Source organism: Notolepis coatsorum (genome assembly GCF_963971535.1).
Source record: "Notolepis coatsorum genome assembly, chromosome: 2".
Lineage (NCBI taxonomy): Eukaryota > Metazoa > Chordata > Actinopteri > Aulopiformes > Paralepididae > Notolepis > Notolepis coatsorum.
The window spans coordinates 215703159-215725658 of record NC_140166.1 but is presented as its reverse complement, the minus strand read 5'-3'; the positions used below and the strand labels follow the sequence as shown (position 1 = coordinate 215725658).

Below are 22500 nucleotides of genomic sequence, written 5' to 3'. Positions count from 1 at the left end.
CCCCTCTTCAGGATAAGAAACCATCATCTCCTCAGGATAAGAAACCCTCCCCTCTTCAGGATGAGAAACCCTCCCCTCCTCAGGATAAGAAACCCTCCCCTCTTCAGGATGAGAAACCCTCCCCTCTTCAGGATGAGAAACCCTCTCCTCTTCAGGATAAAAAACCATCCCCTCTTCAGGAGGTTCAACAAGCTAAACCACAAGAACCCACTCTCATCACATCTGTCTCTGTCCAGCAGGATGTTTCAGTTCCCACAGAGACCATACATTCTGAGGTCAAAAGGTCAGTTACCACAGAGACCATACATTCTGAGGTCAAAATGTTAGTCACCACAGAGACCATACATTCTGAGGTCAAACGGTCAGTCAGCACAGAGACCATACATTCTGAGGTCAAACGGTCAGTGTCTGCCGTGGGTCCAGAGCACCTCGTGGAACAACAGACAAAAACGACCGTCGTGGAGGAGACCAAGCCTGAACCGACCAAGAGAAAGTCTAAGAGGCAGAAGTCCACCGGCGCTCCTGACCCACCGCAGCCTGATGCCAGGGTGCCTGCGCACGCCAAAGAAGAGCCTAATGGTCTGACATTTGTTGTGACGCCCGCGCCATGCACGGCAGACCAGGCCAAGACCGTAGTCGTCGAGGAGACGAGACCTGTGCCCGCTAGGAGAAAGTCCAAGCAAGAGTTCTCCATAGCTCCTGCTGAGTCTGCACAGACTAAGAAAGAACCTACCAGTCCAAAAGCTGCCTCTATTCCAGACACTGTCACAGAACGGCTAACCAAAACAGCTGTTGTAGAACTAACGCCGCCAAGGAGAAGGTCGAAGACTAAAGAGGTTTCTGTGGTTCATGTTGTTGCAGAGCAGAACAAGAAAGAAGTTACGAGTCCCAAGCCTGCCTCGGCATTAGAGCCTGTCAAAGAACAGGCCAGAGCAGCTCTCATAGGACTAACACCACCAATAAGAAAGAAAAAGAACGTAATTTCGAGGAAGCCAGAGGTTTATGTGTTTGATGTTGTTGCGGCGCCTAGACACACTCAAGATCCGGTCACAGAACAGACCGAGACAGCTGTTAAAGAACTAATACCACCAAAGAGAAAGCCAAAGAGCCCAGCAAAGTGCATTATTTCTCTTGTTGTGGAGCCTAATCAGACCACGAAAGAGCCTGAAGGTTTGAAGTCCACCATGATTTCAGAGCCAACTACTACACATATAAATAAAACTATTGTTGTTGAGCCTGAACAGAGTCTAATAAAAGAGTCTAAAAGTACAGAGATGTCCAGGTCCTCCACGTTGTTGACCAAGACAGTGGAGCCTCTCGCGGAGAAAGTGGCCAATCTCATTATGGACAACGCCTCGAAGCAGATCAAAGAATCGTTCAAAACTCAGTCAGCTGAGAGGGTCGGTGTTGTTCAACCTCCAGTTAAGGAGCATCATGATAATGCGACTGGTCCTAAGAGAGCAGAAACCACAGAGAAAAAGGGAACCACTCTAGAGGAGAAGATTGGTCCAGTATCCACTCAGAGAGGTCAGCAGGGTCATGGCATGGAGGCTGTGAAACAGAGTCCTGACCATCCACCATCTGCACACCAGTCCCTCCCTGACTCCTCAAACCTTCATGAAAACAAACAGCAGCCCCCAGAGAAGAAACTGGCTACTCTCATTCTGGACACCTCCACTGTTTATCTACAGATAACGGATACGTATCCGCAGATGAACACCGACACGGCACGTATTGCGTCTGCTGGATCTATTGGAGCCCTATTCGCTCAGCCGTCGGATATATCAGAAACCGTCTTTCAACCCCCGACAAGTTCTGAATCCTCAGAGTCTCTCATTCCGCCCATTCGGACTCCACAGTTGTCCAAGTCACCAGAGTCTAAACTCAGGCTCGTTGAGGTCCCGGACCCAAACATTCCCAAGCCTGCAGAGGGAGGCCTCAGTAAAGCACCCCAGACAAAGGTACCTCTCCCTCGGTCCATGGACAGGCCCGGTCAGGTCCATCAGACAACCTTCCCCCAGCCCACTGTTGCAGACCTCAGTACAGCAACCCAGGCCCAATCACATGTCCCTCAGTCCACCTACAGGCCCGGTCAGGTGCATGAGACATCTCGTCCTCAGCCAATGGTTGTAGACCATACCACAGCAACCCAGGCCCAATCACATGTCCCTCAGTCCACCTACAGGCCCGGTCAGGTGCATGAGACATCTCGTCCTCAGCCAATGGTTGTAGACCATACCACAGCAACCCAGGCCAAATCACGTCTCCCTCAGTCCGCTGACGCCGCATGCAGGGCAGACTACGCAGACAAGTTATGGAAAGATGATGCCCCAGAGTCTCAGAAGCGATACCTGGTATTGGAACGGCCAGAGGCCGGGGTCACCCTGGAAAACCCTGCGGAGAAGTCTGCTGAGAAGTCTGCTGAGGAGACCTCTGAGGGAAGGTGTGTTGAATCTGGTTATTCTCAACAGGAGAATGTGACTGTATGTGACTCTGTGCGTCAACCAGACCAAGCGGGAACAGAATGGACCGAAATTGACTTATCTCAGTCTGAGGTGGGAAAACCAAGCCTGCCTAAGACTCATCCAGGGCCCCCCGACACCACGGGACACTTAGAGGTCAAAGGTCTTGGAGAAACCCAAGAAAAACACACTATGGAATTAAGGGCAGAATATCTGAAGCTTGAAACGGCCTCAATTCTGACTCCGACTCACCGATCCGTAAAGTTGGAGAGCGTCCACGTGGCGACTGAGCAACATGTTCTCCAACTGAACAGACGAGAGGTGGCTACGGAACAGGCATCCGTTGGGATAGAAAAGGAGCCGAGCAGAGACATGGAGCCGCCGGGCAGCAGGCAGCGTGAGGCGCTGCTGGCAAGCAAGGAGCTGCCTGCTGCCAAGACGCAGCCTTCTGCGGTTCAAACAAACAGACCAGAGGAGAGAGGAAGCAGCACAGGAGCCGTGCCCAGTGCGGTGTCTGTACCACCAGGAGACAAACAGAGGACACAAGCCGTACCCAGTGCGGTCGCTGTACCACCAGGAGACAAACAGAGGACACAAGCCGTACCCAGTGCGGTCGCTGTAATGCCAGGAGACAAACGGAGGACAGACGCTGTACCCAGTGCTGTGTCTGTAACGCTAGCAGACAAACAGAGGACAGACGCTGTACCCAGTGCGGTCGCTGTACCACCAGCAGACAAACCGAGGACAGACGCTGTACCCAGTGCGGTGTCTGTACCACCAGCAGACAAACAGAGGACAGACGCTGTACCCAGTGCGGTCGCTGTACCACCAGCAGACAAACAGAGGACAGACGCTGTACCCAGTGCGGTGTCTGTACCACCAGGAGACAAACAGAGGACAGACGCTGTACCCAGTGCGGTGTCTGTAACGCCAGGAGACAAACAGAGGACAGACGCTGTACCCAGTGCGGTCGCTGTAACGCCAGGAGACAAACAGAGGACAGACGCTGTACCCAGTGCGGTCGCTGTACCACCAGGAGACAAACAGAGGACAGTAGCTGTACCCAGTGTGGTGTCTGTACCACCAGGAGACAAACAGAGGACAGTAGCTGTACCCAGTGTGGTGTCTGTACCACCAGGAGACAAACAGAGGACAGTAGCTGTACCCAGTGTGGTGTCTGTAACGCCAGCAGACAAACAAAGGACACAAGCCGTACCCAGTGCGGTCGCTGTACCACCAGAAGACAAACAGAGGACAAAACCAGAGGAGAAGAAGGAGGAGAAGAAGAAAAAGGAAGAAAATAAGATGAGCGGTTCAAATGGAGCACAAGAGAAGGTGTTGCCTCCTGTTGCCACGCCAACGACACAGATGAGGCTGGAGAGGACTGACTTGCTACAGGTACGAACCGGGGCTGGGACCGTTGTTACGAAAAACTATTAGATCTGGGGCTACTTTGACTCTAACAAGATAATTTCTGCTTTTGTGAGCCAGATGGTCCTTTGGACTAAGAGTAGTCTGTACTACTGTAGTCAGATGGTCTGTTGGACTGAGAATAGTCTGCACTACTGTAGTCAGATGGTCTGTTGGACTGAGAGTAGTTTGCACTACTGTAGTCAGATGGTCCGTTGGACTAAGAATAGTCTGCACTACTGTAGTCAGATGGTCTGTTGGACAGAGAGTAGTTTGCACTACTGTAGTCAGATGGTCTGTTGGACTGAGACTAGTTTGCACTACTGTAGTCAGATGGTCTGTTGGACTGAGAGTAGTCTGTACTACTCTAGTCAGATGGTCTGTTGGACTGAGAGTAGTCTGTACTACTCTAGTCAGATGGTCTGTTGGACTGAGAATAGTCTGCACTACTGTAGTCAGATGGTCTGTTGGACAGAGAATAGTCTGCACTACTGTAGTCAGATGGTCTGTTGGACTGAGAATAGTCTGCAGTACTGTAGTCAGATGGTCTGTTGGACAGAGAATAGTTTGCACTACTGTAGTCAGATGGTCCGTTGGACTGAGAATAGTCTGCAGTACTGTAGTCAGATGGTCCGTTGGACTGAGAATAGTCTGCAGTACTGTAGTCAGATGGTCTGTTGGACAGAGAGTAGTCTGTACTACTGTAGTCAGATGGTCTGTTGGACAGAGAGTAGTCTGTACTACTGTAGTCAGCCACAAACACAAGACAGAACATGGCCAGCGAGAGAATGCTGCCTTAGCTCTTGGGGAAATGTAGTATGTTCGAGTCGAATAACTAGGTCATAGAATTTCTTCATTTCACCCTTAACCCCTTAAGCCCAAGCGGTCCGGTACCGGTACGAGATTGATATCACGCCATAAATAGATGAATACAGAACGTATTAATTAATGTTGCGTTTCTTTTTCAAATGTAGCCAAGAATAAAGACCCTAAACCCTATCAAAACAGCAGTCAAAGTGTATATTTTCAGCACTATGTTTGTTTACCAATGATTTTAAGTGTTATTTGGCGGAAGTAAAGCAAGCTGTCATAAGTGTGTGTAGTCCTTTCCACGGGGAGACCAGCTTTCGATGGGCTTTCGAATTTCATAAAACTACACTTCCCAGTCAATCATCTGACTCCCAGCGTGAAGCTTCTTTTTTTTATGTGGTTTTCGGGATTATATCTCACGGGTCGAACAAACCTGAACGTTATTGCATAAAATAGAATGTAGTTTGTTTCTTTACCTTTATGTGAACGTCTAGCAAAAAAGGCGTTGCAATCTGATGAAAAATGGCGGAGATATTTACATTATAAAAAAGTAACTGTACTCACAGTAGATTTCATTCACGGTTTTTGCTGCCCTGTCAGGGGAGCCTGGTGGTACTAAATCCAGATTGAACTCTGCCATTGGAAAGCCATTGGATCCATACAGTAGATGTGTGACATGGCCATAATAAGGTCATTTATAGGCCTGATATTCTATTATTCTATATTCATATTTCAAATTACATCTGTCCGGATGGCAAAATTCAGTACTGTATCTACAACACCCCCTGTAAATCATCTGCCCTTTATTCATTTGCTTAGAATTGTTCATGTCTGGTCAATGTTAGCATGGTGTTATTCACCGTCAAAGATGAAGGGGAAACAAAGGGATATTCTCCTTTGGTTCATTACAATTTACTCAAGCCTAGTAACAGACACAATATTCCTGACACTGGGAATACATTCCCTGAGATCCATAGATGTCCCTAGATACCAAGAACATGCAAATGAACCTTGTTGTAGAAGTGGATACATACTCCATTTACTTAGGTATGTATGTTTAGGCGAATTTTCTGAAAATATGGCTAGGGCTTGAGCGATTAAATGGCAATTATATTCATCATCAGAAGATGTATTTATTTACATAATGTGAAATAGCTCTAGGTTACTCTAGGCACAGGCACGTGCACACATAGAGGCCAAGGGGTGCTTGAGCACCTGCCTTTTTGAGCCTCATCAAATATATATATATTTTTTTTTTTTTTTTCGCATATAGACTGCCCTTCCAACTGAAAAATGTCAGGATAGAATCAAAATATTAGGTAAAGAGAGAGAGATGCCCCATATTCCATTGTAGTTTGCACGGCCTCCTCAGCGTGCCTCTCCGCGGACCTATATTTTATGCATAGCGTGGGTGCACCGCTGTGGTGGCGCATACAGTTGAATGCTGGTATTACACTCACTGAGGGACACGAAGAAGTCAAGTCCGATGGGATTTGGGAATCTCAAATACAAATCGGGATTGGAATAAAAAATGCATTTATATTAAACAATACAGAATATACAGCACTTCTTGGGGTCTGTAGGGTAAGCACTTATTCCCTCCCCCCTGAACATTTATGGAGATATATGGGCCTTTTAAGTCAGTGATAAAAGCGTCTTTCAAGGATAAGTGAGCTCCTGCACTGATTATTATAGTTCAATATTCAATATTTGATCACCAAAACCCCCCAAAAAGCATAAAAAAGGGGTCCCCCCGCCCAAAAAGGGCCCTTAAAAATCGCGCTCGGTTAATATATACACACAAGTGTAGTGCCCTTTTCAGCCTTTGAGCACCTGCCCCTCTAAAGTCCTGTGCACGTCGCTGCTCTAGGGTCAACAGTGTTCTCTGAATAATAAATAGCCTATTATCTATTGGATCGTTTTGAACCAGGGGGTGTGGCCTCCTCTGTGGTCTACTGTATATACAACAACAGCAAAACAATTACCTTCCATAAGTAAGTGATTAAAAGGTGATCCGACCAGTTAATAAAGATCAACCCTTTCATCCTTTCATAAACACATTACCTCGGCTTGTGAAGAGGATGACTTCATTTTATGAGTTTCTATTAGTTAACACATTAGTTGAAGATATTCTCATGTTAGAGACTTTTTAATAGTCACTCATCACTGGCTGCTTTTCAACCACAAACTGGATCATCTGGATGGAGGTGATTTACAGGGTTTCCTGTACCTGCAGGGCACATGCCAGCCTGTCAGTATAGTATATTAATAGAGATCATTATTGAGTACATGCAGTGACAAAGAATATAGAGAGAGAGTATAATAGATAAATAAATACGCAGTAGAGAGAGAGAGAGAGAAAATAATAGAGATAGAAAGAAAAAAGAAACGAGAGAGAGAGAAAGAGAGACAAATAAGTAGAGAGAGAGAGAGAGAGATGGGGGGGGGGGGTTGAGTACAGAGATGTACAATATATGGTTTCTGGCAGGTAACACTGTAAGATTGTTTCCAATCCACTGTATGAACTCTCCTCTGCTCACTCTCCAGCCCTCTTTCAACTCCTCACCACGGGTGACTGGTCGGGGTGCCTTTCAGTCTGGCCAGGGTGCTCGTCTAATGTCTAAAAGTCACATTTCGATATGTCTGGTGCTTGACACACTAGGCTGCCTTTTATCAGCGCCAGACAAGAGGACAAAGGCTATCGGTCCGAATCTTGACCTGATTTAGCACCGAGCACACCCCCCCCCACCCACCCCCGGCAAGGAATATGAGACACCTTGCACATTATGTCATTCTCTTAGATGTCACAGAGAGTGAGAGAGGCTTTCATGTGTGCGGCGGCAGTGTGCGCTTTCAGTTTAGGGAATGCAAGGCGGCAGTCTTCCTCTCAGCCTTGGCATGCGGCATTAGGAGGTTCTGTGTGTTTTCGTGTGTTCATCCTGTCTCGTATTGTGTTCACGACAGCAAGAGATGTGCAGCACAGACGAGCTGCCGCTACTATCGCCAGTGGAGCCCGTGGTTCAGACCGTTGTTGCCGTCAAGAAAGCCTCTGTTGTGGTTTCCCCCGTGGAGAGAGCGCTGGTCCAGACGAGACCCGCTAAGGAGGTCCCCATGGCAGAGCCAGCTCCTGAGGAACCAGAAGGGCCGACCATGAGGGACATCTTCTCCGAGATCCAGCTCCTCGCAGAGACCGGATCGAATAGCCTTCTCTTGCAGGTAGAGTCACAATGCAACGTGAATATTGTCTTGGCAAGATTTCTGTTTATACAAACTGGCAGGTGTTTTCAAAGACAACGTGGCAGCATTATCTGTATCTCTGATCATAATAGTCCCCGTCTACGGTATGTGAGATTATGGGGAAATGCGCTTGTCTTCTCCAGAGTCAGACAAGAAGATAGATACCAATTCCCTGCGTTCAGTAAGAAGGCTATCCGGCTGCAAGCTAGCCTAGCTCAGCACAAATGAATGGAAGTGGATACAGACCAGCTAGTTTTAAGCTAGGCGGGTTGTATTTCAGTACAGGGGAGGGGTTGCTGCCTGCTGGCCACACCACAGGCTCTGCCAGGAGAGGTCTGGAGGCACAGTATAAGTTACAAAACTCAAATCCACACATCAGACCCAAAAATAAAGCATTACAGATTCTACCCTTAAAATATTTGAATTATTATAAAGTTAAACCAGATTGTAATGTTTTCTCTCTCTAGGGGTTAAGGTAAGGGTTAAACCAGGCGGTCATGTGTTCTCTCTCTCCCTCAGGGTAAGCCCCGAGAGGAAGCCACCAGTGTTCTGGACACATCCATCAGTGATCTGGACCTGCGTCTGAGCCGGCTGGTGGCCCGGGTTCTGGGCACCAGGAACCGCCCCGTGGACCTCGACCCGGCGGCGATGGCGAGGCAGGTGGAGGAGGCTGAGGTGAGACACCCGCTACGTTAGAATGACACTCGGAAAGGAAGCGACACCTGCGCTAAAGCACCGCAATAGAACTCTTTGTAAAGCACACATGGACCTGGAAACCGGCCCGCTAGTCATGAATATTCAGACTTATTTACAGAACACCGGTGGTCAAGTCAAGTCATTTATTTATATAGCGCATTTAAAAGCTCAAAGAGCCGACCAAAGTGCTGTACAGCGCTGTACAGGAAGATAGATACCAGTTTCCTCTCTGTGCGTTCAGTAGAAAGCTATCTGGCTGCATGTTAAGCCTAGCTTAGCACAATTAATGGAAGCAGACATGGCCGGTTAGCCTTCATGTCTGCTTCCGTTCATTGTGCTAAGCTAGGCTAATGTGCAGCCAGATAGCTTTCTACTGAACGCACAGCGAGGAAACTGCTATCTATCTTCTTGTCTCTCTCTGTTGGCGTGTTCCTTTAAAAGCTGCAACATTGAAAGGATTGCATAACATTTTTATGAGATAATTCACTGGTAACAAGGCTGTGTTCCGTGGCTCCAGGAGTGTCGAGAGGCTGCCGAGGCCCAGGTCGCACTGTTCTCGCGGGCAGGCGGGATCCAGGCGGAGGACACGGAGGCCCAGGAACACGTGGAGGCCCAGTGGAGCGCCGCTGTGTTGGACGCCACCTCCGCTGTCCAGGCTAAGGAAGCCCAGCTACAGCTGACCGCTGACTGCGCCAGACAGACCCAAGCAGCCGAGGCCACCCGGGAGAGGCTGGCAGCAGAGCTGGAGGCTCTCAGAACGTGAGTTATTATATCATGGCGTGACATTTTAAATCTCGTCTAGCCGGTGAAGTATGAGTCCGGGTTGTTGCAACAGTGACTCCTACTGGTTAGTTGAGCTGCCTGCTCAGCAGGGAGGGGATCTAGGGGAGGTAGCGTGAACCTCTGCATGTGTTACATTCTCCCAGTGAAACTCCTCGCTGTCAGGTGAAAAGAAGCGGCTGGCGACTCCACGTGTATCAGAGGAGGCATGTGGTAGTCTACACCCTCCCCAGACTGACAGTAGGGCAGCATGTGGTAGTCTATACCCTCTCCAGACCGACAGTAGGGCAGCATGTGATAGTCTACACCCTCTCCAGACCGACAGTAGGGCAGCATGTGATAGTCTACACCCTCTCCAGTCCGACAGTAGGGCAGCATATGATAGTCTACACCCTCCCCAGACCGACAGTAGGGCAGCATGTGATAGTCTACACCCTCCCCAGACCGACAGTGGGGGAGCATGTGGTAGTCTACACCCTCTCCAGACCGACAGTAGGGCAGCATGTGGTAGTCTACACCCTCTCCAGACCGACAGTAGGGCAGCATGTGGTAGTCTACACCCTCTCCAGACCGACAGTAGGGCAGCATGTGGTAGTCTATACCCTCCCCAGACCTACAGTAGGGCAGCATGTGGTAGTCTACACCCTCCCCAGACCGACAGTAGGGCAGCATGTGGTAGTCTACACCCTCTCTAGACCGACAGTAGGGCAGCATGTGATAGTCTACACCCTCTCCAGACCGACAGTAGGGCAGCATGTGATAGTCTACACCCTCTCCAGACCGACAGTAGGGCAACACAACAACCAGGAGGGAATTGACATAACGACTAAATTGGGGGATGTGAAAAAAGAAATGAAATGCACATAATTGTGTACATTCCATACTCATATTTGGTTTGACAGTCTCTGTTTGATGTGGCGTTGATATCTAATCTGTAGTTGATCTAATGTTGATTGATTTATTGATAATCGTAGATGTATGGAAATACATTGTAAAATGCGACTTAAATGTATTTTCTTCCCGCGTCTGTGTCCTCAGGTCTCCAGAGAAGAGCAGCTCTGAGGACACGGAGAGGCTCCGCTCCTTCCTGCGGGACGTGGAGGAGGACAGGACGCTGCTCGGCGAGCTCCTCCTCACCCACGTCAAGCTGGACCCGCAGCTGACGGAGGCAGAGAGAGCCGCCGCCAAGATGCAGCACAGGGGCCTGCAGGAGGGCTGGAGAAACCTGGAGAGGGCCGCGGAGAGGACCCTGCACTCTGTTAACGCCCACGCACAGGAGATCGGCAACCTCCAGTCCGAGATCACAGCCCTCCACGAGCACCTGGAGGCCGTCGGCAAGACCCTGAGGTCGACTCAACGCCCCTCTGAAGAAGGTCAGTGGACCGGCAAGAGGGCACAGGAGATGATGGAGGTGAACGCCGAGCTGACCGGCGCTCAGCAGAGACACCTCCATCTTCAGCAGGTCTCGGAGGCGCTGGCCCAAAGCTCCCGTTGGGAGGAGGAGACGAAGGAGGTGGAACAGAGGCTCGGGAGCGTGAAGGAGCAGTTGGACCGCATGCGCGGCCAGGTGCCTTCTCAGACCCCCAGCAGCAGGAACCCCACCACGGAGAAGATCCTCAAGGTCACGACGGACGCCTTCGCCTGGGCCAAGCGGACGGAGAGCGACATCGACGGCAGGAGGAAGAGGGTGGCTCTCTTACCCGAGGAGGTGCACAGACAGATCAGAGACCTGAAGAAGCTGCAGTCCGAGATGGCGGCCAAGCAGGGCCAGCTGGAAGCGCTGGTGGAGGAGGTGACCGAGCTCCTTCCGCAGCTCGACCAGGCCGAGGAGGCGCCCATGGTTCGCTCCTTGCTGGGCGCCCTGGGGGAGCTCTCAAAGTCCACCGCGGAGAAGCTGGCCCACGCCGTGAGGGAGATGGAGTCGGGCCTGCAGACCAGAGAGAAGATGTCGCAGCAGATCGCCGATCTAGACTCCTGGGTGGTGACCCATCTCCAGAGAGAGACCTCCAGGAGAGTAGTAGACGTGGAGGTCCAGAGCCCCGCTGACCTGGAGCGCCGTGCCCGGCAGCTCCTGGAGACCATGGGCGAGGCGGAGAAGCAGGCGGCCGTCTGCGAGGCTCTCCTCATGAAGAGCCGAGACATCGCCTCGGAGCTCAGCACTCCGGACAACTGTCTGCTGCGCGACAAACTCACCAACCTCCAGGAGGACATCAGGACCATCGGCAGCTACGAGAGGGCCAACAAGCAGGAGCTCGAGGAACTCCTCCAGAGTCAGGACTCGTCCAAGCAGAAGCTGACCACCGTGGAGAAGAGCCTGCGGAAGATGCTGGTGGACTTGAGCAGGCACAGGTTCCCGGTCACCAGAGAGTCCATGCAGGCCATAGAGCCGTTCAAACACATGGTGGTGGAGCACAAGAGCCAGGTGGACCTTCTACAGCCCTGCATCTCCGAGGAGAAGAGGCGGGAACTGCTGTGCATCATCTCCGAGCTTCACGGCAAAATGGCCACTTTGGATCTGAAGGCCAGGGACCACGAGATGTACCTGAGCTTGAGGCAGTGCGTGGAGGACCTCCGGGAGCAAGTGGAGGAGCAGGTCCCTCAGACCAAAGAGGAGAGCAGAGGGCTGGAGGAGAGATACAAGACGTGCCAGGCTCTCCTCACCCAGCTCCCGCTGATGAAGGGTCTGTGTCAGGACGCGGCGGACAAGCTGCTGAGCATCGCCCCGGACCTCTACCCCTCGCAGCAGAACGTGGAGCGACAGAGACTCAAGCAGAACCTGGAGAAGCTCGGCACGTGGGAGATCACCGTCAACAACAACATCAGTATCATGGAGTGGGGGCTCCTGAAGGGCGTGGACCCGGCGTCGGAACGGAAGGCCGCTCACGCCTTCCTCAGGGAGACACAGGGAGAGCTTCGGCGGCCCTCCGCGTTGGAGCCAAAGGAGGAGGCCATCGATAAGGAATACAGGAGGGTTTGGTCGCTGAGGAGGTGCGTGGAGTCCAGGATGAGGGCGTTGGATCTTCTGGAGCAGAAGAAAGGACAGAAGCGAGGGAGTGAATCGCAGGAGCTTACGGACTTGAAGAACACGGTCCTGCGTGAATGTGACTTACAAATGGCAAGTTGTATCGATGTGTTTTTGTTTTTCAGTCTGCTGACATATTCAATTCAATTAATTATTTGTTATTGATTTATTGAACTTTTGTATACATACAAAATATGCATTGGAAAAAATTACATTGAATACTAACATCAAGAAAGTAGATCGTTATTCATCCATTTTATTATGAATTGTTTCTTTTGAGCCCCCCCCCCCCCAAAAAATATATATAATCTATGGTATTTCTAATGTATGACTTAAAGGAACACGCCAACATTTTGGGAAATTAGCTTACCGTCTTCTCCAGAGTGAGACAATGAATGGAAGCGGACATGGCCAGTTATCCTTCAGGAGAGGTGTTAGTTGGACAATGCCTAGGCTACCCGTCACTGTCCGCTTCCATTCATTGTGCTGAGCTAGGCTAACGTGACACGCAGCCAGATAGCTTTCTACTGAACGCACAGAGAGAAAACTGGTATCTATCTTCTTGTCTCTCTCTGGAGAAGACGATAAGCTAATTTCCCCAAATGTTGGCGTGTTCCTTTAACATGATGTTTTTGATATTCCAGGAGAATATCACACAGGCGAGAGAGTCCTTGAGAAGCTACACCAGCGCCGTTAAATACGCCGTCCAGTTCCTCCGGGAGGCCGAGGCCTCTCTCCTCCCGCCTCACGGCGCCGCGGGGCCTTGCTCCGAGAGGCTGGATCAGACCCGGCAGGCGTCGGCCTCGCTAGACGAGCAGTTCCGGTCCCACGTCAAACAGCTCCAGACCCAGGCCCCCCACCACCGCTACCTCGCCCCCCAGGAGGTGGAGCGTCTACAGGGGAACGTTTTGAGTTGCCTCCTGGTGAGGATGTCTACCCTCCAGGCACAGACCCGTGTCACACTGGACCACCTCGATGGGTACGTAGCATTTATAATTACAGATATATCATTAAAGATATTATAGAGTATAGACACCTCTTTCTCTAGGTATTTAGAATAGACCCACCTTCAACTTCAACTTCAACTTCAAATTACTTTATTGAATGTTGAATGTTCAACCTAAGATAAGACAAGATAAGATATTCCTTTATTGATCCCCTTGGGGAAATTCAGGCATCATAGCAGCATGAGAGAGGGGGGAGGGGAGGTACAGGTATGTGCAGTGTAATAGTAGAAAGACATAACTACAGGCAATAAAAATTATAGTACAGTAGAAAAGTGAAAATAGGCAGTGTAAACAATATAATTAACCTACTAAGTAGGCAGTGTAGTCAAAGGTGCAGATCAGGGTCCGTATAATAGATTAATAATAATAATAATAATAATAATAATAATAATAATAATAATAATAATAATAATAATAATAATAATAATAATAATAATAATAATAATAATAATAATAATAATAATAATAATAATAATAATAATAATAATAATAATAATAATAATAATAATAATAATAATAATAATAATAATAATAATAATAATAATAATAATAATAATAATAATAATAATAGATTTAATTTATATAGCACACTTTAAACTCAGTGAGCTCTCAAGGTGCTTCACAGCAGAAGGAAAACAAAATTAAAAATAGAATAAAAAGGTTTAAACAAGAAAACATTCAAATTAATATGTAGAATGTTTTATCGATTAGAATAGAGTATATAGATTTGAATAGAGTATGCCCTATCAGTTATATTATACATTACAATAAATATGGTTACAATAAACACTAGAATCTAAATATATACTATGAGTAATATGCCTATCCATCTTATTACCGTTAAAATACATGGGATGGTAGAATCACAGTATACCCTATTTCTCTTAGTTGTGTACTCATGTCCTAAACTCAGACACAACCCAAAGATTAAGATTAATTAATTAATAATCTAACTAATATGCCCAAAGTAATCACAATTCCAACGGCAGTAAAAAAAAGTATTCCTGCCACAAAATGCCAAAACATGTCATTTAATGTACATTCCGTCACGCTCACGTCTAATCGATGATCTGTTTCCAGGTGTGCTGAGCAGTACAGGAAGTACAGGACGTGCCAGGAGGAGATCTGCCAATGTGCCGGGAACATAGAGGCCACTCTCTCACGATACATCTCGCACAAAGTCACCTCTCTCACGGACTGCAATGAACAGCAAGCTGAACTGAAGGTATGAAGCCCAGGGCAGCTGCTACCGTGTGACTGCTGTTATTTTCCTCCCAGGTTGAGGTTCACTCTCTTCCAATTCAATATAAATCTATTAAGTTTTCTTGAAAATATGAAGATTGAAGAGAAAATAAATCAATGAATTGTCTTATGTCCGATCAGATATGGAATTATTAGGTGGCTGGGTAGTGTAGAGGTCTAAGCACTCGCCTACCATCGCAGAGACCCGGTTTCCGGTGGTCTGTGTCCCTACGGACACAATTGTCAGTGTTTGTGGGTGGGAAGCCGGTGGGGTATGAGTCCTGGTCATTGCAACAGTTGACTCCTACTGTTCAGCAGGGAGGGGATCTGGGGGAAATAGCGTGAACCTCCGCACACATTACGCTCTCCTAGTGAAACTCCTCGCTGTCAGGTGAAAAGAAGCGGCTGGCGACTCCACATGTAGGTAGTCTAACACCCTAGGGGCAGTATGTGGTAGTCTACACCCCAGACCGACCGTAGGGCAGTATGTGGTAGTCTACACCCCAGACCGACCGTAGGGCAGCATGTGGTAGTCTACACCCCAGACCGACCGTAGGGCAGTATGTGGTAGTCTACACCCCAGACCGACCGTAGGGCAGCATGTGGTAGTCTACACCCTCCCCAGACCGACAGTAGGGCAGCATGTGGTAGTCTACACCCTCCCCAGACCGACAGTGGGGCAGCATGTGGTAGTTTACACCCTCCCCAGACCGACATTAGGGCAGCATGTGGTAGTCTACACCCTCCCCAGACCGACAGTGGGGCAGCATGTGATAGCCTACACCCTCCCCAGACCGACAGTGGGGCAGCATGTGATAGCCTACACCCTCCCCAGACCGACAGTGGGGCAGCATGTGATAGTCTACACCAGTGGTTCCCAAACTGTGGGTGCGCGAGCGCCCTCTAGGTGGTGCGTGACATGAAAAGGCTAATGGTGGTAAAAAAATTAAAATAAATAAAAAAACATTTAATTTTTTTAATTTTTTTTTACAATAAATTTCATACAAATCTTAGTCAAACCTTTAGTATTATGGATATTAAACATGCTGGCAGAGTATTGTCGTGAACATTTTAATTAAATAAAGAAATTCCCTATCCAAGGGGAAGAGATCAAATTAAAAATTAAATCTGTGCACGGAGACCAGCAACAATTTTTTCTAACAGAAACCCATTGGGGTTTCTGTTAGCGAGCTAGGTCGGGAGGTGACAGGGGGTGCACGGCCAAAAAAGTTTGGGAACCGCTGGTCTACACCATAGGCCGACAGTAGGGCAGTATGTGGTAGTCTACACCCTAGGCCGACAGTAGGGCAGTATGTGGTAGTCTACACCCTCCCCAGACCGACAGTAGGGCAGCATGTGGTAGTCTACACCCTCCCCAGACCGAGAGTAGGGCAGCATGTGGTAGTCTACACTGAAGGATTTGGGGTGCTTTTTCAATGTATGTGATGTATAGATTGGGGGGAGATGATCACAGCTAAAACGGTGAATGTAAAATGTGCATGGAAGACGGTGATAGAACGGTGACCAGTGGATTGAATACACTGCCAGCCCAATGTTTTGCATTCCTTGCAAGAACAAACTGATAAGAGTGTACTGTAGGCCCAGAGCGAGGGAGAGGGGTGACCTCTTTAATACAATTTGAATGAAACTTTTAATGGTGTGAAAGGTTATTTAGCAGTTGTCATGACAACGCGGCACATGACAACCAGAAAGGGGTGGGCTATCATAGTTATGACGAAGATCCTATAAAGCTGACAGTGGTTCCGGGTAGGGCAGACTAGAATCTGACCAAGAGCGAGTAGGACTGAGATCACACAGACACTCTCTCCTCTCATTGAGAGGGGGGGGGGGGGGGGAAGGATGCCACATCATCGTTAGCTTCGGCTACCACGAGGATGGTCTTGGCTAACGAACAGGCCTGAACACTATTGGACTGAATAACAAAGGACGATAGACGAACACACCGAAAGATCATTAGAATAGACTCTTCAAGGACAATACCATCTGTTAACATCTGAGCTGAGGTTTCTGTTTAGAGAAATAAAACCACGCTTTTCCTTGTAAGGTATTTCACGTTGTCGAAGTGTCGAATTCTTACGGAGGTGGAGAATTATTATGGTTTATGGATTGCACTAACGGGGAGATAGGATCTTATCAGCCAGTGTCGTAGACGTCAGGACCATTAAAAGTACACAACGCAGAGGAATTGGATGGAGAGCCAAACAGACGAAGACGTGATACTGGCCAGTTTGATCAGGATCTTACAACACCCTCCCCAGACCGACAGTAGGGCAGCATGTGGTAGTCTACACCCTCCCCAGACCGAGAGTAGGGCAGCATGTGGTAGTCTACACCCTCCCCAGACCGAGAGTAGTGCAACATGTGGTAGTCTACACCCGCCCCAGACCGAGAGTAGTGCAACATGTGGTAGTCTACACCCGCCCCAGACCGACAGTAGGGCAGCGCAACGACCAGGAGGGAAATGGCTTAATGACTGAATCGGGGGATGTGAAAACATTTGATTTGAATGAATTAGGAGTGAATTAGCCGCGACACAATTTCACTGACAATCCTCGCTCCCAGACAGTATGTCAATTAAATTGCAAGACAAATCAAAAATCTACAATAGTTTATGTAATAATAATTAAGGTGACACATCACATAAGGTAACACTGCTCTGCGCGTGTGTCTCCTGATCAGGCTGTGTCCGAGGAGCTGGTCTTTCTCCTGAGGCGCCTGGAGGGGGTGAAGGAGTGGTGCCCGGAGCGGAGCTGCAGCGGAGGCCGCCAGAGCTCCATGACCGTCCTCTGGAGACAAGTGTCCCGACTGCAGCGCTGCATGCGGGACCTGACCGCTCGCTCCCAGCAGCGCGCGGCGGAGTGGACGGACATCACCAAGAGTGTAGGTCCCCGTGAACAAGACCGTGACGCAGCATGGCCTCCTTATTCAAACAGAAGCAGGAAAAAGAACACGCCGACATTACAGGAAATGTGCTCGCCGTCTTCTCCAGAGTCAGACGAGAAGATAGATAGTATACCAGTCTCCTCTCGGTGTGTTCAGTAGAAAGCTATCCGGCTGCAAGCTAGCCTAGCACAGCACAAATTAATGGAAGCGGATACGGATGACTAGCCTTGCTGTTGGCCAAAAACACCTCTCCTAGATTTCCTAAGCTAGGCTAGTGGTCCGTATCCACTTCCATTCATTTGTGCTAAGCTAGGCTAGCTTTCAGCCGGATAGCCCTCTACTGAACGAACGCACAGAGAGGAACTTGAGTAAGTGAATTGGTAAGTGAATTGGTAAGTGAATTGGTAAGCGCATTTCCCATGATGTAGGCGTGTTCCTTTATTACATGAGCTGCAGAAGTACTGGTCCAAACGGACACGTTCCAGCACACAGCCGACATCAGGTGTAGGCTACAGGTTTGCGTGTGAGCTTAGCATTTTGAGAACTGAACATTATAATTAGGGATGTTCGATATTGGCTTTTATACCGATATCCGATATACCGATATTGTCCAACTCTTAATTTCCGATACCGATATATATGTTGGGTTTCCCCCTCCAAAAAACGGAATAATTTCAGGTAATTATTAACATTACATATCTCTTGTTGTGGAATTAACACAACATTATGCATACTTTTGACAATAAATAAAATAAGAATTTTGTTCTTACTTGCTTGCCTGGGTAAATAAAGGTTAAATAAATGTAAAAAAAAAAAGAATAATAATAATACATTTTGAATATTTCCGATATTACATTTTAATGCCAATATCGGCCGATAATATCGGACATCCCCAATTCTAATGATTCTAATGATCTAATGATCCATTGAAAAGCCAGTGAAAGCTATAGAGTTTTAGAATTCTGAGAAAACTTCCCAAAGAATGTAGCTACACACCCGAAGGGGTGAAATAGTCTCCCATAGTATTTTTTTTTCCATAATCAGTATTTTATTGACACACAACCTGGACATAGCAATTATGTCCAGTGAAGCAAACACACACACGCAAATAACAAATACATAAATAAATGAAATTAACAAAACAAGGCAATACAAAAACAGTCTGCAACACAACCAAGCAAACAAGGCAAGCAAATCAAAAGATACACATTAGCAATAGCAGTGAAGCTCACCTGGACAAGATATTCACTGCACTCATCACTATATTTATGCATCACATAACCTACACACACTGACATGTCTCATAATCATTTTTATAACAGGGTTGTGTTATCCAGGAGCAAGCTCATGATCTTTTCACATTATATACATCTGTATCTCAGACATTCTCCCCACTTCTCCACATTATTGATCGGTCCGGTCCATTGAGTTAAATTATATTTGTTCATATGAGGCAACGTTTGCCAGTTCTGTGAACCATTCCTGAAAAGAGGGCTCCCCAGGGTTCCTCCAGCTCCTCATTAGTATCTGCGTCCCCTCCATCACTCGGGTCTGAATCATATCTTTGGTCACGCAATGTTATTTGTGGGTCATTAAGAACATATAGCCTCAGGCAGAACTCATAATTTACATCTTTTTTTAAACATTGATGTATCTCCCAGTAACGGACCCCTCCCTCCCTCCCTCCCTCCCTCCCTCCCTCCCTCCCTCCCTCCCTCTCAGGTGGAGAAGGCCTCCGTGGTGATGGAGCAGGTGGAGGCGGAGCTCCCCGAGGGCTCCGGGCAGAGGGCCACGGCCGAGGAGCTCCAGGAGATGCAGCTTCACTGGGATCAGTACCAGGACAGACTGGACTGTGAGCACCGGGCCCTGTCCGCCCTGGAGCTACGCATCGCCAGGCTCCTGGGGGTCCCCGCCCATCTGGAACAGGCCCCTCCCGCACCGCTCTGCCAGCAGCTGCAGGCCATGCAAGGCCAATACACCAGGTGAGATAGTTTAACCCTTGCACTGAAGAAGCATATAAGTCTGTTTAAAAAAAAAATTATTTGGATAGTATATGCAGTTGTGAAGTTAATCTAAATCACTTGGGAGTGTGAATGTGATATATCACAAGAAACTACTTAACCTAGTCTACTGTCTTTAACTATGAATGATCACAGTCTAACTTACCATCTTCAGATATTAAAGTTTGAAAACATTGTTCCTCTGAAAACTTAAAATGGACTTACGTATATGGTTCTTTGTCTGAGGTTCGTCTGAGGTAAGCAAATTGGTTTAAATAGTTTTTTCTAAAAGTTATCCATTTGTAAATTTCTGGCCTCCTTTCCCCCTGAAATAGCATTAAATTAAGCCTATGGGCCCATTTATCACTGCTGCTTCTCCTTACCGTAACTCTTTGAGTATTCGCGCGTCTGAAAGCCAAGGAGCCGAACTTTCTTCACATATATGGCTTATTACGGTAATCCAAAAACTGCGTGAGTTATTGAGGAAGTAAACACAGGTAGAATTCTACCTGCTTCAAGGTCAACCGCCAAGGTCAAATTCCGCCTAGACAAAAGTGAGGAAAAAGGAGCCTAAGAAGAATAAATCTAAAAGGCCAGGGTTCACAAACTTTATTGCAGTTGCATAATAGTTCCAAGTTCAAAATGTGCAATGTTAAATTGATGTTCACTAAAGTTCACTAAAAACCTGTAAAAATCCAATTCCGATTTTAGTTTTTCTTGTGTAATAACAGTTTGCTACACACTCAAAACATACAGTAAAGTTAAAACAATAACAGATATTGAAAGCTGAAGTAGTTCTGAAAAAAGGGTGAAAAGCACTTACTCACAGCACATTCTCTGACGATTACACAGCAATAACAACTACATATACCCAAGTGGACTGTTTCAGGCTTTAAAAGGGTTTAACTGAAACCACAGTGAAGACCGTTTCCGTAGCATATCGTTTTTTATTTTATTTTACATAATAGGGTTGCTAGCCCTACTTTATGTCTAACCTCAGACCATTGCTGGCCATTGGAAGGGGTCGAGTTGGTTTGTTAGTCCTCTCCCCTAAACCTATGTTTTCCAGGTAATGGAAGACAACAAAAATTGAAATCATCCAAGCCATTCAAACACTCAAAAACATGAAATCCCCAGACGCAGAACTCATTGAAGTTGATCCGGAGCTAGCTGCAAACATCCTACTCCCACTATACACCAACATCTGGGTGGAAGGGAAGATACCATCAGACTGGACAAAAGGAGTGATCATTAAGGTTCCAAAGAAATGCACACATCCGATTGTAACAACTGGAGCGGCGTCACACTTATTTCTGTTCCCAGCTAAATATTCTGTCAAATCATTATACACCGTATTACATCAGCAGTTGACAAAGTACTCCGTGATGAACAAGCCGGTTTTAGGAAAGGAAAGGGATGCGTCGACCAGATCTTCACTCTCAGGAACATCATCGAGCAGTGCAGTGAATGGCAACGACGGCTCTACATAAACCTCATCGACGTCCAGAAGGCTTTTGACAGCATCCACCGTGATAGTCTCTGGAAGATCACGGGAAGCTATGGAATCCCCTCCCACATAGTTAATGTCATCAAACTGTTCTACACCAGCTTTTCTTGCACTGTGGGAACAAGCACCACCAGTTTTTGAAGTAGGATCCGGAGTACGCCAAGGATGTGTGATGTCAGCATTACTTTTCAACCTTGCAATAGACATGAGGAGAACCATGTCATTTTTCTTTTTTCTTTTCACATGTTATCGCAGACTGATGCAGCACTGATGTTCCTCGTAAATTTTCCCCTCTGGGACAATAACGTTTATTCTTTTTTTTTTTAACTTAATTTTTTAGCGTTTATCGCTTTTCTGGTCAAGCATGACCGACAGAAACAGGTTGAAATGGGATGTAGAGCAGGGGAAGACATTCTGAGAAATGACGGCGGGTCCGGGAATCGAACTCGTGTCCCCCAGATCCGTGACGAGCACGGTTTTCCCCGACGCAGATATAGCGCCGAGATATGCGGTGAGCTATGGGAGCTCCCCCAATAACGTTTATTCTTATCTTATCTTTTCTTAACTACACGTGCCTCCAGCCTGAAGGAGAGGAGCGTGTGGGGTCGGCAGGCAGCGAGGTTGGAGATGGAGGAGAGGGAGAAGGTTCGAGAGGAGCTGCACGGAGTGAAGACCTGGCTGGAGGATGCAGACAGTCTCCTCTCAGAGCCCGAGCAGAGCCCGAGCACACAGGAGATACAGGTGGGTCCGCTCTTACTCCAAACCTGCCGGTGTAACTTCACTTGTTTGTTTAGTGGCCACAGTAGGTGGTTGATTCTTAACCTGTTAAGCTGTAAGGTCCCCTTATAAGGGGACACTGCTTTTTTTTAATCATAAATTGATCAATAGAGACCGTATTAGATCCCCACGTGGGATATCATTGGAAAGGCACACTCATTGGCTACAACCCTGTCCAAACATTTTCGACAAACATTACTTGTAGTCCAGCATGGGAATAATAGTTTGTTTCCACACGCTGTAGTTTGTAGTTTATTACACGCTAAACATTGCGCATTTCCAAGATAATACAGTCTTTTTTCATAGATCGTGAGTTAAAACGCATTATGTGCAATAAGCCCAAAACCGTTCTGGCTTGGGAAATAGAGAGCGGGAGAGAGATAGAGAGAAGAGAGACAGAGAGAGAGAAGAAGAGAGACAGAGGGAGATATAGTACAGGGAGAGAGAGGGAGAGAGAGACAGATAAAGAAAGAGAGATGGAGAGATACAGAGAAAGAGAGAAAGAAGAAGAGATACAGAGGGAGAGATACAGAAAGAGAGGGATAGAGAGACAGACAGAGAAGGAGAGAGAGATGGATAGATACAGAGAAAGAGAGAGAGGGATAGAGATACAGACAGAGAAAGAGAGATATGCAGCGAGAGAGAG

General features: G+C 47.6%; 1 protein-coding gene across 1 annotated transcript in view; it reads left to right on the top strand.

Annotated features, from left to right (window-relative positions):
• The window catches only part of LOC311223751 (uncharacterized protein), a gene marked incomplete at both ends in the record, with an annotated part of 318597 nt that overhangs the window by 153822 nt on the left and 142275 nt on the right, over positions 1–22500 (top strand). The window contains 10 exon segments of the mRNA XM_084308521.1: positions 1–3860; positions 7647–7898; positions 8439–8594; positions 9133–9374; positions 10434–12510; positions 13062–13396; positions 14505–14649; positions 17367–17567; positions 19293–19552; positions 21659–21818. The exon segment at positions 1–3860 is cut by the window's left edge and continues 754 nt beyond it. Of these exon segments, the coding sequence (XP_084164647.1) occupies positions 1–3860; positions 7647–7898; positions 8439–8594; positions 9133–9374; positions 10434–12510; positions 13062–13396; positions 14505–14649; positions 17367–17567; positions 19293–19552; positions 21659–21818 (7688 nt within the window).